This window comes from Vipera ursinii (assembly GCF_947247035.1).
Source record: "Vipera ursinii genome assembly, chromosome: 2".
In the NCBI taxonomy this organism is placed as follows: domain Eukaryota; kingdom Metazoa; phylum Chordata; class Lepidosauria; order Squamata; family Viperidae; genus Vipera; species Vipera ursinii.
The window spans coordinates 46,936,758-46,956,853 of NC_139513.1; the positions used below are offsets into that span (position 1 = coordinate 46,936,758).

Genomic DNA, 20,096 nt, shown 5'->3' on the forward strand with positions numbered 1-20,096 from the left:
TTTAAAAAGACAACAGATGATTGTTGAAAAATGTTTTGAAACTATAAAGAGCTAAAGATTTCACACTCGGAAGAATAGCTGTTTATTGTTCTATGTGGGTTTCTTGCCTACCTTAATGGAACTCTCCCAGAAGACTAAATAAGATTTAAAGCAGTCCATTTATGTGTCATAAATGGAGAACAGATGATGTATTTGTATAGCAGTGATGCAAAGACACACAATATCCAAGGCCCTATGTCAATTTCCACCTGCCCAATATGCAAATTACTCATAAGGGTAAGCTGGCATTGTAATAACTTAGGCCAACAATAATATATGGGATTTAATTAAACAAGCCAAATTAATTCCAAGCAATAAGGATGATTTAATAACATGTGCATTCTGGAGACCAGTTACTCAAAACAGGACATGGCCTTGTTTGGAGGAATGGTTATCAGAGCAATTTAGCTTGCTGATAAATATGTTGGTTTAATAGCATGTTTTTGAGATTGTTTCAAAAGAAAAAAAGTAGTAATGTCTTTTAAGAAATAACGCCTTGAATGTTTTCTTAAGAAAATGATTAGGGCAAGGAGTAGACAACGCACAATCTTATGCATTACTATGTTTAATAAGGATTGCTCTCAATAAGTATGCTTTGGATTAAAGCTTTGGACTTAACTGTATTAAGGTAAAATATGATAATTATTTTGTATTTTTTCTAAATAATATAGATGAATTAGTCCAAGCAGTGCAAAGATTTTTGTTTTATTTATGAACAACTTCCAATATTCACGTCCTTATTTTTAATGTATTCTTAATGTAAAGTTTGGATTATTGCTTCAATATAATAAAAAATAAAAGTGTTTGCATGATTATCCACATATAAATCAATTTCAGCAATTTTTTCTTCTAAGAGAACTGAGATTAGATTACAGCCTAAATTACATCTTCACTATGCTTACTATGTTTTATTTATCTTTACAAAACGATGTTTCCACAGTTTAGGTACTTGTGTCATATCACACTATATTTCACATGAAGAATGGAGCATGTGTACCAAATCTACTAGCTTTTAGTATTATTTAATGATAAATCTAGATGTTCAGTGTCTATCATTCTGCAGTGAAATGAACTTGTGACTTTTGTCTGGAAACTGAGTCATGGCAATTAGACAAATTGCTCAGATTCTACCTGGATGACTGAGAATCTTCATCAACAACTTGTGACTTCTGATTATTCATGGAGATTTGGGGTCTGTCAAAGTATAAAATAAAAAACAACACCTGAATCTCTGGCTGAAAAAAAATGTGAGGGCTCGTGGAATAGAGCAGAGTTTCCCAACCTTTCCAGCTTTGCGGACTGGCCGAGGGTGGGGGGAAAGAGAGGGGATGCTTCTTTATGAGTGGCAGGAAAGCTGGTGTGTGCGGCTCCATTTGCATGAGTGGTGGGCATGCACACCCACCACTCACACAAATGGAGGGTGCGCACGTAGCCCACCATTTCCACACCCTGGTTCCGAAGGGCTCAAGGCTCCTTAGTAAGCCATAGGCCAGGGGTTGACAACCAGATAAGAAAAAGACTTCAGCTAGAGACAGGGAAGCAGGAATCAGAAGAAATTAGAAGTGGAAGACCTCCAAAGTCCCTTCCAATTCTGTTATTCTGCACTGGAATATTTTATTTGGACAGGGTGCAGAGAAGAGCAACAAAGATGATTAGGGGACTGGAGGCTAAAACATATAGGGAACGGTTGCTGGAATTGGGTATGTGTAGTTTAATGAAGAGAAGGGTGAGGGGTGACATGATAGCAGTGTTCCAATATCTCAGGGGCTACCACAAAGAAGAGGGAGTCAAGCTATTCTCCAAAGCACCTGGAAGGCAGGACAAGAAGCAACGGATGGAAACTAGTCAAGGAGAGAAGCAACCTAGAACTAAGGAGAAACTTCCTGACAGTTAGAACAATTAACCAGTGGAACAACCTGCCTCCAGAGGTGGTGAATGCTCCAACACCGGAGGTTTTTAAGAAGAGACTGGACAGCCATTTGCCTGAAATGGTATAAGGTTTCCTGCCTGAGCAGGGGGTTGTATTAGATGACCTCCAAGGTCCCTTCCAACTTATTATTATTATTATTATTATTATTATTATTATTATTATTATTATTATTATGTGTTATTATTATGTGTTATTAGACACACAAGATATTTGTCTCCAATACAGAAGCTGTCGGTATACATGGAAAACAAAATAATAATAATAATAATAATAATAATAATAATAATAATAATAATAATAATAATAATAATAATAATAATAGTAAAATGATGATGATGATGATGATGATGATACCAATGAAAGGAGATAGTAGACAAGATGAGAAAGATAGTTATTACAAGCATACCACATGGATAAATATACTTAGATATAAGTAAATATACTTACAATTATGTACTGAAACCCTTCAAAATGTTAGAGTAATAGTAATTACTTTAACATAAAGTTAGATAACTGTATGAAATTTTAAAACAAATTCCTCTCTCTCTCTCTCTTATAACAGTATATTTCACAGATAAATAAGTGAATGGGGTAAGATATCTTTTCCCATTTTCAATGGCCCTTCTGTCTTGCTGTTCTGGCTGCCAGACCCAGACTTAAACATTTTACATCTCATGACAAGTCCCAGTTATTGTGTGCAATGATTTGCTATCAGTTTCTTCCCACCCCAACCCCATATTTGTGCTTGATCAGCCAGGCATGACTATAGTGACTCTTAATGTGGCAATGTGAAATATAATTAATGCTCAATAAACAAAACCTAATTTTCCATGTATCGGCTTATGGAGGATTAAGGATGACTCAAGAAAATGTATTAATTTTGAGCTTTGGTGAAAGACTCCAAAAGTCAATGGCTGAAGTTTTATTTGAATTTTGGGAAGTCAAAGAATTCTGCCATAGGAAATGTAGGCATTCTAGTCTATGAAACACTGCCTTAGTGTGAACAGCAGTATCCCCTGAAATGTGTAAGACTTCATATTTCCCAGATCAAAAATCAGTAATAGTTTATATCCCCAGTAAAGACACACTGGTGAAATATTGGTGAAACTACAGTTAAATAAACAATTTACCCTGAGTAGTTTTGTATTTCAAGTAATAAAAGTAAGATAATAACCATGTGAAACATGTCTTGGGAAATGTACATTTTACGTATTTTAGGGAGGAATCGCTATGGTTAAAGCCCCCATGTTAGAAACTATTGTAAAAACAAGATGTGACATGCCTTTTTACACATCTTTAGAATTTAAATATAAAAGAATTGGGAACACATACAGGAAACATTCTCATTTCTTTCTTCTAGTTCTCTGTTAATGCTTGAGCTGATTGTTTGGAATCAAGTAGTTTAACAGTGGAACTAAGTCCCTTAAAGTGATGTATGTGCCTTTGTTCCTCATTGCAGATTCTATGCTAATTTTGACTGCATGGAGATGGGGTTTAATGATTCCAGCCATGATCCCTGATTCCGATGAAGATTTCCTCTTTCTTCATTAAAGAAAATTCTATACAGTACATAAATGGTACAAACCTCATTCCATAGTTTGGGGAGAATCTAGGAGCTTAGCACAAATGGTTTTAAACCCTACATTTTCAGGCCCTGCATTATTGGAGCTTCTGCACTATAAAATCAGAGACAACTGGATGATGATAACATCTGGGGGCAAAACTTCAATATTGTATTGGTCAAAAGGTTGGAACTCCTTTTTATTGATTCTAATGTTTGCCCAATTCCAGCTACAATTATATACTCTCATTTTTAGAAGAATAAAATATACAGAGATATGTGTTTCCAAAAATAACTGTAATCTTTTCATATTATATAATGAAGTCATGTGAAACAGAAACATGTGTTAATAATCAGAGCTGAAAATCAATATAGACACCAAGAGTCTTATGAAATATAAATGAAATTACTGGAAAAACATGTATTAATGGCAAATAATTATTAGCTAATTATATGATTCTGTAAATGAACTGGCTCAGAAAAGGAAATGAACAGGGAAATTGAAGCATGAGTCCAACTGGAAAAAAACAAAATTGTTCCAAGGGGAAGGGAGAGATTTGAATGCAATGCTAAATGCATTTAAGAACTTTTCAGCAGACACAGAGAAATTTGAATTTACTAGCAACTTAGTGAATTCAGACCTTAAAAGTGCCTATCCTCAGTCTTGATGCATGTCAACAAAACTAGATTTAAAAATAGAACAAAGATTAAGAAATCATAAAAGAAGCCTATAAGTAGCTAGTAAAATAATTCAGTGAGAAGTGAGGGATGTACAAAACTATTGAAATGAGCCGATGGTAATATAAGTCTCATTTATACATTCCCATTAAGCTAGACAATTTTACCAAACATATAGGAGTTGACAATAGTGAAAGTATTGAAAAAACCATTTACAATTGTAGTTTAAAAGTTTGAATGCTGAATATTGTAAAGCAGCAGACATAAATAGCTATTTCTAACAGAATTGTTCTCCTTATTTTAAAACTACATATATTTCTTGGGATTAATTCCAAAGTTCTTGTACCTGATGCACCTGGCAGATTTTTTTTATAATAACTGTTGTTTTCTTGTTCTTCTTTAGTAACAACTAACATCTGTTGTGTAAAAAAAGTCTCCCACATTCTTACTTGCAATATAGTGGTCAGTAAATGCCAGGCATGGTGGCCCTTATGTCTTGAAGATGGAATGAATTTTTATGTGGGAAGAATCAAAGATGCCAGCTTCCATTTGACCAACTTTATTTCACTATAACAAGATTTGCCATGTCACAAACATTAAGGAGTAGTTTAAACAATGTATTATGCACCATAAATTATGATAATACTGAATTTAACACTTTGGTTCCATTTCATTCATCAAAAAACCCTCCTTTAATGAACATTTCAAAAGCAATGGTATGACAATCAAATAGAAATTAATATATGCATTTTTTATTTTTAATATCTGGTGGGAAATTTTAGGCTTTTTTCTGATTTCAGAAGGGATAATTGGAGGGGGGATCAATTGTATATCCAGACTTTGCCTTGGTTTATTTTTTAATTGTTTGAAATATATGAAATAAGAGTCTACCATATATGAAATACCTTGTATGCCACTCACTTTCCTTCATTATTTCTTTCTTAAATCATCCCTGCTTTCACAATTCTCCTTACAAAGTTTCCATTGTTTTTTAAAAATGAAAATGCAATCCTTAGTTTTTAGTAACCAATCATTCCTAGATAGCTACTAGGAGCAAAGAAACGAGAATCCATGAAGAAATTATAAACTCAAACTTCATAAAACCTAGTCACCAAGGAAAATGTACTCCTCCATTTTTCGCATTTCTAAGCTAGAGCTGCCCTCCCAGAAGTAATAGGAAGATAAGTCCTAGGTAAGTTGCTTGTGCACATCAGGTTTCTCTGCAGTAGTTCTCCTTGAACAATAATGATGTAAAATAGCAGGCTCTTGAATGTGTAATACTGCAGCAGCCTGAGATTGAAGTGAATACTCTTATTTCCTTTTCTATAGAAACACATAACTATGGGTTGTTGTTTTTTTGTCTTGTTCTGTTTTCCTCCCCCCCCCCCACTTTTAATTACTACATAAGAACAGGGGTTGTAGGAAAGAAGCTTAGGCACTGAAATGATATTTAGGGCAGCCCTTTTTCAAGTATGATTTATCTTAAATAATCTAGACTTGCTGAATTCATCATTTCAACGGAACACTTAGCAATCATCTTAAACACAGGAGTGTCAAAAGGTGTAATAAGTTATAAATCTGTATTTCCTAGCAGTGATAGGGTTTTGGGGTTTTTTTGCTTAGTTTCATGAGAAAAGTTGGATTAAATCTCATATTTCTATGAAAAAGAATGTGACATGGCTTTCCCATCATGTGGGCAAGCATCTTCTCTGCTAGTCTAGTCTATGAATCACTATTTTGCAGAAAAGAGTTAGTTGTGAAGGAGATGGTCCAAGAGTGATTCATGATAAAAATGACTCAGTTGCATGAAGTTATGACACAAATGGCTACCCCCAAGCAATAGTCAGTTATAGTACCAGGCTGGCTTCACTACAGTCAACCTTGATGGAGATTAGCAGTAGAGACCCATTAATCCATTGGAGATATGGTATTATTCCTCATCCATCCAGAAATGGATGCCTATCTTTTCTGTTCCTGGGCCAGGAACTTCAGTTACAGCAACCAACTCTTCCTCCTCTTTTTTTTTTTTCTTTCTTATCTCCGAAGGAGCAGTGGCTGCTGTGGTTGAAGGAAGAGACAAGAGCAGATACAATTGAAGATTTTGGCTCTTTAACTGTTGTTGGCCTCATATGGGCATGAACAGAGTTCCTGATATTTTCATGGCTGCTACTGTTAGGCTGAGCTTATTTTGAGAGCTGGCATGGTGACTCAGCAAGTTGCTGAGCAGCCTGGTGTATATTTCTCCTCATATGGTTATTGAGAGATGTTATGTTTCTTGCCCATAGATCTTCAGTTTGGGCTGAATGTGATTGAGAAATTAAATGAATTATTGTCTTTCCCACACATCCTAAACCTGGTTGTACTATTCACAACTTGGAAAAAGGCTACGTGATAGGCCACCCTGTTGTATGTTTCCATGTGTAGTTAGAGTTAGACCTCTCCATTCACATCTGCTGTCCAAATTCTGAAATGGAAAGTAGTTGACATAAAGGCATGCTTCATGTTCCTCCTTGAAGAGGATTGAAAACGTTTGCTGAGTGGCCTGTTTCATAATGCCAAATATTGTCAGATTTTTCAAATCATTATTTCATTGGTCAATCCAAATGTCACACAAAAGCGTGTGCACAGTTGCTTGTCTCTTATTGGCCAATAATATTTCTTGGCTTGTCTTTTGAAAAGATTGCCTGCAGTGGCAAACACTATGTACCTCCGTACCACTTATTAATGCCTTTTTGTTGGATTTATCTCTTTAGGGCAAGAGAAAGAGAATGCTGGAGGAGCAGAGGAAAACACTAATCAATTAATTAACCCATGCTGTTACATGTAGTTCATTATCATAATCATACAGCTTTTCTGAGCCCTCCATATTGGCAGGTATGCTGTTAGTCTACAGCTTCTCATAAACAGTTGAATGATGATGTACCGTAATTTATGGGGGGGGAGATTTGTCTATATGTAATTAGAATTATTGCAGAGGTCTAGATTTATTTATTATATTTACTTATTAAATTTATATACTGCCTCATATCTCACTCATATCCAATATTCATCATGACTATCCCAGGGTTTATTTCCACCTTGGGTTGGGCACTTGTATTACTGATTGATCACAACCCATTCTTAGGTTAAAACTGACCTGAAAGCAAGTGAGCAAGCAGTCACTTTGATGACTCACCAACACTGTAAACAAGCAAACAAACAAATCTTTAAAGGAAGTTTGTTAAGCAACCCTTTTTTGTCATAACTATGTTTTTTTGCTGATCTGATATTTATTATTTTATTTCAAGTGCACCCTAATTCCCCATGGACTGAATATGATGGCACTAACCTCTGACCCAGCTATCATAAATAGTCTTCCTTTAAAACCTCAGATGAGCTCTGAGAACTTTCATTCTTCATTCAAGTCCAGTACATTTTCTCCTGCCATGCAATCAGAAAATTGCTTAGCCTGCTTTTTCTCCAAAAAAATTGCTTATTATTTGAAATTTGCATTGATGGCACACAATAAAACTGTAGATGTATTCAACTGCCTTATTTTCAAGAGGCAGAATGGGTGGAAAATTCAGCCCGGCTTTTTGGCATGCCTTCCTTGTGACTAGCTTCATTTGATGAGATGCCTATACTGAAATTGTATTTAACGTTTTAGCTGCATGTGGAAATGCGCTTCACGTTGTGCTTTAAGATATTTGTAACTTGATGCCACTCCTCCAGCACTGAATGAAAGGTGGTGTATATTCACTATATCTTGGACTGAAGATATAAGTGAGTTCAGTGGACTGAAAACAAATAGGTGGTGTCCTTCACTGAGCTGTGGGTGGTGAGCCTGTGTTGAAAGTCCAATGTAATGATTAGGACATCATTATTTTGTCAGATATTGTTGAGTATGTGTGTTGCTTTGTGGGTGATCTGTACATTTCTGGGTACAGAAAGAGAAAGAAAGTGTTATATTGGAAGAGTGCTGAAACTGTCTCTCTTTTATGATTGGACACTACTGTTGAGCTACCATTTAATATGTTTATGTGCCCTGCCCAGTTCTGCAGTGATTTCTAGAGGATAAAACGAGATACTGTATCTCTTATAATTCTCCACTCACTATCAAAGCAATATCAGGCTATATTTTTCTCTCTACCTCTAAAGCAGGGGTGTCAAACTGCCAGCCCACAGGCCGGTTGCATCATATAGAGGCTGTGCCCAGCCCAGCTCCGGCAATGCAAAAAAAAGTCACAATATGTCATGACACGTCACATGATGTGGCGAGTTTGACACCTGTGCTCTAAAGTATGCTTTTTAATGTTATGTTACCTGCCTGTTTCAGATAGAAAGCTTCAGTTTGTTGCAGGCCTCAGCAGTTCATTGGCTATTTTGCAGAACAAGGAACACTCCTTCAACTAAACCAATATTTACTACATTATCTTATAATTTCTAGAGGTGCCTTTTACCATGACTGCTATAATAGCACAAATGTTTATCACACTTGGTAAATAAATGGTTGCTGGTTGGTTGCAGAAGGATTATCTTTCAAATAGCCTATAGGTTATTTGGAATCTGAGGATGAAATTGTATTATCTTCAGTTACTGGAAAAACAGTAAAACATTGCTCTACTGAATTTGTTTATTTAAAGGAAGCATAAGGAAAGTTGGAAGCTTGGGAAAAGGGCTTTTCTTTAGAAAAACATTATTTTCTGATTTCTGATTTCATCAACTTTCTTTTTAGAAAGCACGACTTATTCCTATTGTGCTCTTATAGCTCCGAAAGTCATAAGAAAATGATAGGGCAGTAAAGTAAGACCCTTTTTTATCTTTTTATGCCTGCTTATTTGGACATTTCAACTTGTATATACAAATTTAATTTAACAACATATATTTGTATATGCTTATCTGTATGATGACTAAGAGTCAACAATGACTTGATGGCACATAATCAAATTTGAATAAAAACTGTCTAGTAGATTTAGATGTAGATATAAATTATATAGTTATAAATATGTACTTATACATATAAGGGTATTTATTTATTAATTTTTTATGTTACCCATCTTATGTTTTGAGGTGATTTTGAACCTCATATATATGTCCATAAAAGCTCATCTATGGAATGAAAAGTGATTAGTCATTGCTAATTGTGAGATGTGATCGCCTGTTGTTCAATTTGAGTATCCTAACTTCTCAAAGAGCCTTAATCTGAGTATACTTTTCTTAAACTGATTTAATGCATAAACACACAGTATACAGGCAGTCTAAACAGTAAGTAGAGATCTGCTCTTGGAAATTTGGTCTGTTTTAAATGATTGGAATGTCTATTTGCCCAATTAATTAAGTTTCTTTATAATTAAGAGAAATAGTGGCTTTTGGTCTGGCTGTCAAGGTGAAGTTCTCAGGCCTTTGGATGCAGCTCTGCTGATTCTGATTTTGTCAAAGCAGGTTGCCTGCTCTTCTATTGAATTGAAAACGCAACAGCTTCTATCTGTCAAAGTGATAACTGAATAATGTAGTTGAATAACATCAAGGATGGCTTTCTGGTCTAAACAGAGTCTGTGATATTAATTTAGTGTATCATTCACTATCATAAAAATCTGACTCTTGGGGTCATGTTCAAAGCTGGTGATTATTTTTCTGACTGATGTTCATGTAGAATTGTTTCTCAGTGAAATATGTCACAGTTGCCCTATTCAGAACCAAAATAATTATATTGCAAGGGACATTGGATGACAAAAATACAGATATGCAGTTACTTAAACAGCAGGAGGAGGAGGAAATAATTTATTATTCTATGCCAGAAAAAAATGAACATTAATTTCCATTATTTAAGTAAAAACAATACATTTTGGGATGAGCTACTGGTTGAATCAGCAATCAAATTAGAATTGTTGTGGTTTATGTATTCCTATAACCCTTATGTTTTGTAAATAAGATTCACATTAATTTTTAAAAATGTTCACACAGTCAGTAGCAAGCAATAATATGAGAAATATCCAAATGTGAGATGTAGTGTGCAAGTAGCCTGAAGGAAAGAGGACAAAACATTTGTAGCTCTGTCCTGAGAGAGTGATGTGCAGGCTTAAGAAGTAGCAGCTGCATTAAAATGATTTTTAAAAAAAAAAAATAAGGGAGATAAAATGTTCTTCAGAATTATATTCCAAATAAATAAAACTGTTGTGACAGAAGACCACTGCAGGTTTTAGTAGTATAATCAATGTTCCTTTGCAATGTAATTGTGGTCTTGGAGGGGTTTTAAAAGCCATTTCTTCTCAATACAGAAACATTCTGACAGAAACCAACAGGAATAGTTCAAATATTGCACCTAATTTCTATGATTCATGGACAATTTGTTTAAGAAGTTCTAGTAGTCTGCTCCTTTAAATGCTGCAGTTCCAATGAGAATCAGATTTAAATTTATGATTTCAAACAAAGTCATGCAAGACAGCAGCATGAAATACATTGACTTTAAAACACACAGAGGAAAAAAAAATATGATCACTTAAAAAGCTTTCTCAAGTTCCTTCTTCACATATTTGCTACTACGTTTCCTAGCCGTCTTCTGGCTAGACCAGGGGTGGGGAACCTTGGCTCTTTTATGACTCTTGGACTTCAACTCCCAGAATTCCTGAGTCAGCATGGCTGGTTCAGGAATTCTGGGTATTGAGGTCCACAAGTCATAAAAGAAAAATATAAAATTAACGTTAGCAACGGCATTTAAAGAAAATATGTACAAAATGTTGTAATGATGGTACTTAGCTCCCGCACGAATTTCAAAAATGTTTCCCAATGCAAATGACAAATGTTGGAAATGTGATTCTGCCAGGGGCACTTTCTACCATCAATGGTGGACTTGTCCAAAGGTTAGGCATTACTGGACCAATATAAAAAATTGGTTATTTCAAATAACAGGATATGATCTTCAATTGGACCAACTATTTTCCTCTTGGGGATGAAGCTACAAGAAGTACCAAAAAATGTTTGGTATCTAGTAATACATATTACAACAGTGGCACGTATGATTTATGCACAATATTGGAAGACGATGGAAATCCCAACGGACTATCAAGTAATAGAGAAAGTATTACTATGCACAGAGTCAGATCGAATGACATATATTCTCAAAGGGAAAAGTGAATCACTTTTCAATAAAAGTTGGGACTCCTGGTATTCATGGTTACAAAATAGAATATTTAATCTCAATGGGGGAAATACCAGATGATTGTGTATTATTATTTGAGGTATAGAATCTGGAGATATATACAATTATAGATTTCTAATATTTTGTAATTAAAGGTTACTTAGCCTGGGATGCACGAGAAAAAGAAATTAGGGGTAGTATTACACTTCCCGGTCCTGTCAAATGTTGTTGTTTTTGTTTTGTTTTTTGGTGTCTAGGATGTTTTGGTGTTTTTCTATTTGATGCACTTTTCAGTACTTTGTAATAATGTTCTTGTTTTTTTATTTAAAATTTGTTTAATAAAATTTATTTTAAAAAAAGTCATAAAAAAGCCAAGGTTCCCTATCCCTGGGCTAGAGGAACCAGCCATGAAAAATATATAAAAAACATAAGAGCACAAATAACTGATGGATGGGACCCTAGCCATATAGTCCAATAGCAGCCAACTAGTTGCCTAAGAAAGCCTACTGGTCTCTCAGCAGATGAATTTCAGAGGCAGCCACTCTGCTATCAAGACTAATAGCCATTGGTCTCTATGACAGTCCATAAATTGATCCCGCCCTTTTTTGAACCCAGCCATCAGGTAATATATATGTTATACTGTATGTTGCATATTAGGGAGTATGTTAAAACAAAACACCTTTTCTTTAATCCTAATTCAACTAGGATTAAATTTCAGTGGGCGTGACCTCTGTATCTGATCAGAAGTTCATCCACTTTGTTACTGATTTTAGGCATTTTACTAAATGAAGACATCTCAAATGAAAAAGGGTTTTCCCTCTGTCAAGGCACATAATTAAATATTATTATCCTTTTCTGTACTAAGTGAATACTAAGTTAACTTTCTACATATTTTTTCTTCTTCTATGCATCTTGGATTTAAATTAATTACTTGTTAATGTTTTTTTATAGAATAACAGAGGTGGAAGGGACCTTGGAGGTCTTCTAGTCCAACCCCCTGCTCAGGCAGGAAACCCTGTACCATTTCAAACAAATGATTGTCCAATCTCTTTTTAAAAACCTCCAGCTATAAAGCACCTACAGTACAAATTCTGGAGGCAAGTCATTCCAATGATTAATTGTTCTAACTTTTAGGAAATTTGTCCTTGGGTCTCTTCTTGATTAGTTTCTTGTCCTGCCTTCAGGCGCTTTGGAGAATAGCTTGACTCTTCTTTGTGGCAGACCCTTAGATATTGGAACACTGCTATTATGTCACCCCATGTCCTTCTTTTCATTAAACTAGACATACCCAATTCCTGCAACCATTCGCTCTGAGCTGCCAAAAATATTAGGGCAGGGATGGATTTGACTTTTACTGTAACCAGTGATCCCTTCAATCTTACTTTCAGGCAGGAAAATTGTTCTGGGGAGGAGTAGCTGTCTTCTGTCATGCTTTCTTGATTGCCAAGCACAACTACATAGCTCTTTCTTAGGAACCTGTTTCATGTTCCAGACAAAGCATGAAAAGCAACAGAAGCTGTCTTGCCTGGAAGAAGACACTCTCCATGTTGGTTTACACTATATTCTTATTCCCCAAGACAAGAATTTAAATTTGGGAGAAAGGATCTAACCTTTTTTTATTCATAGTAACAATTTTTGAAACATTGCTGTGGTTTGCATTGACAAAATATCATTGATATATTCTTAATTTCATTATCAGTTTGAGCCTCAGATTTTTTTAAAAAAAATAATAATTAAATCATTTAATGCATAAAGTTCAGGATCAAAGTAATGAAAACTATCAAGCTCACTATATCAAAAGTCTTGGGACTACTGTCTTAGTAACTGGAGAAAAAATGACAAGATAACAATACATATGAGGACAATTTTCAAGTGACATTTCTGTTATTTCCATTGAACTCAGATTAGGCTAATAAACAACTAAAGGGGACAACTGGAACTGCATGGAAGGAAATATTAGTTTCAGCCATAGTGTGTTAATTAACATAAAATATTTTTTTTCTACTGAATTTCATCTAAATTTTAGCTTAATGATATTTCTCTGGTATGACTTTGTATAAAATGAGAGATACTATATGATGATCCTTAGAGCTTCTACATAAGAAAAACTTCAGGTATTCATACAGTACATATAGAGATGACTATATTAGATTTTCATTACCTTATTTAAAAAGCAAATTCTAGACTTTCAGAAGACAATGTATCATGTACTTTTGCATCCTGGATTGATGATTACAATTGTCTACTTCAGACTTTCTTAAACTTTTTTCCTCTTAGAAACCCTTCCCACTTTTAAAAATTATGAAGATCCCCCAAAGAGTTTCTATTTACTGTATATGGGTTATATCTATTGATATAATAGATTTAGATAAATTAAATGTATCTATACTGTAAGCCAGATTTCTTTATTTGCACCCTGCATAGACTGTTGTGTATGTAGTAATAAGGTTGCCTATCCATCCATCCATCTCCCTAGTGTCTAATGGTGTATCTCCTTCTGAGGGAGGTATTCCTCGATGTGACAATTTAAGATAACTATTTGCCAGTCTCCAATCTTCCCATTTCATAGAAAGCTGTTGAGAAACTACATGACACCTTCAATAAACACATGTATACACCTTTTTTTTAATTGAATGCTTCAAACTATGCTATGGAATTATATTAAGACACCTATAAAACTGTAGGGACTTGACCAGGTAGTTTCAAAGAATTGGACAGAGTGAAGAGATTTTTTTTTTAAAAAAAAATCTGCTTATGATATTTCCTAATCTAATTATGAGGGCAATTCAGAAATACACCTCTGTTTGGTTATCAATGACAGTCACTCGCAGATGCAGAACTTTTCTTATACACATTAGAAAACTACAATATTACATTACTTTTTGACATAATCGCCATTCAGATTGAGGCACTTGTCATAACATTTTACAAGGTTTGAAATTCCTTAGTAGTAGTCACTCAGTGCCAAATCTGGGGTATGAGGGGGTGGGTGAACAAAAACAGACCAACGGAACTGCTTCAAAAGTTCTTGGGTATGTCTAGTGACATGCAGGCAAGCATTAGCGTGAACCAACATTCCACTGGAAGTCAGCGTGCACCATCTGACTCATCTGAGTTTTTGTAATGTTTCACAGAAGATGTCAGGGTTCTGACAGATGAAACTCTTCAAAAGAACTTCGAGGCATTGTTTACCTTAAATGATCTTTTATTCGAGTAGCATGATATCGGCACTACATAATCGAAGCCAAAAAGTGAATTTCCCTCCCCTGGGCACATAGTATCAAAGCACAATTCCCTCCTCCAATTAACAGTTATAAATCACATTCCCCAATTAGCTTGAAGCGTGGGCTTCCTCTCCAGCTCTCCAGCCTGCCAATTCTTTTTCAGCTCTGGGCTCAATAAACTTGATTCCCATGCTAAGTTTAGTGTTGTTATGTCTAGCTGGACTCTCATTCACATCCCCCCTCCCAGCATCATCTAACTCTAAAAGCAAAAGGGAAAAGATGGCTATATTTCCATCTGTTGTCAATGCAAAAACATCCAATGTTAGCAGCATTGACAGTAGACTTCTTAATTGATCGTTGAACCATGCCCCATGAACTTTACTAGCAGTACTTCTTTGTCATCTTCACATTTGGCAGTATTTTCTTTAGCACCGCTTCCGGTGTGGTGTTGGTTCATGATAATGCTTGCCCACACACCACTAGACCCACCCAAGAATTTTTGAAGCAATTCTGTTGGGATGTTTTTGATAACACACACACACACACACACACACACACAGCCCAGATTTGGCACCAAGCAACTACTACTATGGAATTTCAAATCTTGTAAGATGGTGATTATGCCAAAAAGTAATGTAATGCTGTAGTTTTCTAATGTGTATAATAAAAGTTCTGTGTCTGCAAGTGTCTGTCATTGATAACCAAACAAAGATTTATTTCCGAATTGCCCTCATAGAATGAACTGACTGCCATATGTCAGGATTACCATAACTATTAGATGTTACCACCATGGAGTGATAGAGTATGGGGTTCTGTGCTCAATGCTCCAGCAATGATCTATTGGTTTGGTAATGACTGGCAATACACATATTTCATTATTTAATTACAACACTGAGTAGAGTATAAACAATTTTGATAACTTCCAATCCACCGATGTTAGTTATTCACCCATCCCTATTATTGCTAAAGTAATGTTCTTTTTTGGCTAATCTGAAGCTTCCTGCCTTTAATCTATATGTGTTGCATTACAATTAAGTAACTATGTACTTGAGAAAATTTCATATAGTCAATATATATCTTTTGTCTATTTTGTTTTGGACTAACAATAATTAAATTATCTATCTGCCTATCTGTCTGTCTGTCTATCATCTATCTATCTATCTATCTATCTATCTATCTATCTATCTATCTATCTATCTATCTATTTACTTATCTACCTACCTACCTATCCAATTTATATTGCTTTCCATCTCAATTTCATGACTCTGGATGGCTAACAACAATTTGAAATTATATAAGTTATATTTAAGAAAAAAGAAAAAAAATATAAAAACCATACAAGCACAATCAGATGCCATGGTACAAAACCACTAACAGCAATGAATTCAGCCACTACTCAAACTCTACTACACATATGGATCTTTAAGCCCTGTGGCAGAACTGCCAGGTCTTTAAGGACTTTCAAAAAGCCAGCATTGATAGAAATTTATTCAGAGACAGAACTTGTTAAAGACTGTATGATAAAGTGGGCTCAGAATTTTCAAGAAGTTATTACAATGGATACTTGGGAAAAGATTTGGGTGAGAAATGTAAAATTTACACAGGCCCAAAACTTAAGAGAGAACTTTTATAAAATGTTTTATAGGTGGCACTTGGATCCTAAAAAATTAGCAAGTATGTATCCGAACATACTTAGAGATTCAAATTGTGCACATATAAAGAGGATATATAATGCTTTAATTGAATTGGATTCGGAAACGGAACTGGTTAAAGACTGCATGATAAAATGGGCACAAAATATTCAGGAACCAATTTCCTTGGACACCTGGGAGATAATTTGGGTCAGAAATGTTAAATTTACCCAGGCTCAAAAGCTAAGAGAAATTTTTTATAAAATGTTTTATATAGATGGCATCTGGATCCCAAGAAGTTGTCCAACATGTATCCTAATTTACAGTCTAAATGTTGGAGGTGTGGTAGTTTAGAAGCTACCTATTTTCACATGTGGTGGACTTGTAGAAATATAAAAGCTTTTTGGATTAAAATTTGGTGGAACATTCAAAAGATTTTTAAGAGAAAGATAAAGTTTTCCCCGCAATTGTTTTTATTGGGCATTGTTGTAGATTGTGATGTTAAAGAAACTAACTTGATGTTGAACATGATAACGGCAGCACGGTTACTGGTGGGACAATATTGGAAGAAGGATAGTTTGCCCACTGTAGAAGAATGGGTGTTTAAAGTTTCGAATCTTGCAGAAATGTCTAAGATTTCTGCTTATCTGAAGGATCATCCACAGGAAAGATATATTTCAGTTTGGAGGAGATGGATAAATTATATTCAAAACAAATATGGGACTAAAAAGTACCATTTAGCTTATGAGTAGATTTTAGTGGGATACTGTTATTGGTACGTTGTTGGTAGTTATGTTAAAAGAGAGTTAAAGCGCATTATGAATTTGGTTAATTGTATATTATGCATAATTTTTATTTAGAATATGATTATTGTAACTATAATCCTATATTTAGCTCTGGGAAGTGGGGGGGGGGAAGTGGGTGGGTTTGGGGTGGGAGGGATTTGGGGATATATTGTAAAATTTTGTTTTTGTAAAACTCTTTAATAAAAAAAAGAAAAAAGAAAAGGATAAAGTTTTGTCCGCAACTGTTTTTACTGGGCATTATTACGGATACTACTGTCGTGGACACTAAGTTGATGTTGAACTTAATTATGGCAGCGAGACTTTTAGGAGCGCAATATTGGAAGAAGGAAGAACTGGCGACTATAGAAGAATGGACTTTAAAAGTCTCCAATCTGGCGGAAATGACAAAGATCTCAGCGTACTTGAAAGACCAGTCGCAACAGAGATATATTGTGGAGTGGAGAAGATGGATTGATTATATCCAGAATAAATATGGGACTAAAAAGTTTCACCTAGCATTTGAATAAGTATTGATGTGATATTTAAATTGCTTGTAGTTATTTTATAAGAGTTAAAGTGCGATAGATTTAATATTTTATTGTTGTTTGCATAAGGTAGAATATGATTGTTTGTATTTTTATACCCTGTATTTAGCTCTGGGAGTCGGGGAGGGTGGAAGGGGGGGAGGGAGGAGTTGGGGAGGTTTGGGGAGAGGGGAGGGGGTTGGGAGGGGTTTTGTCTTTTTAAAAAAATGTATTGTAAAACTTTTCAATAAAAAAAAAGCCAGCAAGGTCAGGGCCAATCTAACCTGTATCACAGGGCAGACCCTAAGGCAGAGAAGAGTCTCTTTATGGGTCCTGCCAGACCACATTCCTTAGCAGTTGGAACCCAAACTGTGCCTCTTCTGCCAAACATGATGGGACAGTCAGACTTAATAAGTACCTACCATATAGTGCAAGAATCTTTAAAAAAATATCTTTAGAGGTATCCATCTGACCATTTTTCCATTGTTGCCTTGGATTGTGCCATACAACTTCAATTCACTAGGTTTCATTTTGCCCACAGTGAATAATATTGTGTTCTTTTGAAATGCAGACACAGCCAATTTATGTAGAAAAGAACAAAGCAATTTTTGTTCTAGTCATTGTCTCTGTTAGTACAGCCAGACTGTATTATAATGTGACTTAGAAAAAAAGTCTGCACGTACAAAGACAAATAAATCCTTATTCTGAAACAGAATGTTCAGTCCATTGTGAGTTCTGAGGAAATCTGGATGCCTATCAATCATCTTTTCAATGTCACTCAATGTAAATTGGTAGCATTGGTATATGTAACTCAGTAGCACTCATTATTTAACATGTAGTAAGGCACTTCAGGAAAAAAGATTAAAAATTTGAATCAGTTTCACTCTGGCTGAGACTAGCATAGGCAGGAGCTATACTAACTGGAGATCTTGTTTGAAAATAAAATCAAAATCCTTGACAGGCTTGCTTGAAATAGTCATGTTAAAATAATACATTTAATATAGATAAGGGATGGGGAGATTTAAACCATACTATCCAGCTATGTTGTTGTCATTCATACCTTTCCAGTGGGGGGGGGAGACACATGTGTCAGGATTCCTGAAAGCCAATGTGAACTTATATCATTGTACATGCATACATCAAAACATGCTGCCAATTTTAATTATTAAACAGATTTACATGGCCACCCAACTCACTCATAGAAGACTCCAGGCTGTTTAGAAAGGGGATAGGGAGCAGGCACATCAGATTTGGAAAATAATTAATTCAGCATATGGAAAGAAGTTATAAAGAAAACTTTAAGAGTCATGCTTATTCAAGCTTCACTGTTCATTAAACTATGGCCACACTTCAAGCAAACTCTATAAAATGGACTAAAAGATTATGCCTGGCTATCTAAGTGTTAGCTCTGTGGTTACAAGAGAAGAATACTATAATAATGCAAGGAATGCTACGCTAATAGGACAAAATGCTTTGTTTAAATTATGTGGGTTTCCGTCGAAACTATTTTCATGTTATTTCCCTATGGTAATAACCTTTATTTCCTTTGTTATTTGCTTCTTCATGAAATTTTTGTTTCTATTTCTTACTCCCTCAGTAACAGTTCTCATTTTCTTCTCGGCTGAGTAACATGGCTACCATCACTTTTTTACTCCAGTATATTCATATTCATTTTTCTTTGTTAATCAACTCATCAATCCACTAGGCCTACTTGATAGTTACTTCCAGATAAGCAGTCTTTTTTATTCTATATTCTTTTACTCTTAGATGGATGAAATGCAGTGGGGCAAAGGAGTGAAGAAAATTCCTTCTTCAGTCTGCAGTCTTCCCTGTAAACCAGGAGAACGAAAAAGGATTATGAAAGGGATGAGCTGCTGCTGGCAGTGTGAACTGTGTGATGGTTACCAATACCAGTTTGATGAAGTGAGCTGCAAGCTGTGCTCCTACAATCAACGACCGAATGAGAATCGCACTGGGTGTAGCCCTATCCCTATTGTAAAGTTGGAGTGGCATTCACCATGGGCGGTCATCCCAGTCTTTCTGGCCATGCTTGGAATTATTGCCACCATATTTGTCATGGCAACCTTCATTCGGTACAATGATACTCCCATTGTGAGGGCTTCTGGAAGGGAACTTAGCTATGTTTTGTTGACAGGAATCTTTCTGTGTTATATCATCACTTTCTTGATGATTGCCAAGCCAGATGTTGCCGTGTGTTCTTTCCGGCGTATCTTCCTGGGATTGGGAATGTGCATAAGTTATGCTGCCCTGTTGACTAAAACAAACCGTATTTATCGCATATTTGAACAGGGCAAAAAATCAGTGACAGCACCCAGGCTTATTAGCCCAACATCACAATTAGCAATCACATCAAGTTTGATATCAGTACAACTTCTTGGAGTTTTCATTTGGTTTGCTGTTGATCCACCAAACAGTATTATAGATTATGATGAACATAAGTCTATGGAACCAGATCAAGCCAGAGGCGTTCTCAAATGTGACATTACGGATCTACAAATAATATGCTCTTTGGGGTATAGCATTCTCCTAATGGTTACATGTACTGTTTATGCCATCAAGACTCGGGGTGTCCCAGAGAATTTTAAT

The 20,096-nt window shown here is 35.4% G+C and overlaps 1 protein-coding gene across 2 annotated transcripts in view; it reads left to right on the plus strand.

Annotated features, from left to right (window-relative positions):
* GRM7 (glutamate metabotropic receptor 7) overlaps nt 1–20,096 on the plus strand; it is a gene marked incomplete at both ends in the record, with an annotated part of 531,980 nt that overhangs the window by 396,549 nt on the left and 115,335 nt on the right. For both annotated transcript variants that reach the window (XM_083355185.1, XM_083355186.1), the window contains one exon: nt 19,257–20,096. This exon is cut by the window's right edge and continues 96 nt beyond it. In XM_083355185.1, coding sequence (XP_083211311.1) covers nt 19,257–20,096 — 840 coding nt within the window. The remainder of the gene's footprint in view (nt 1–19,256) is intronic.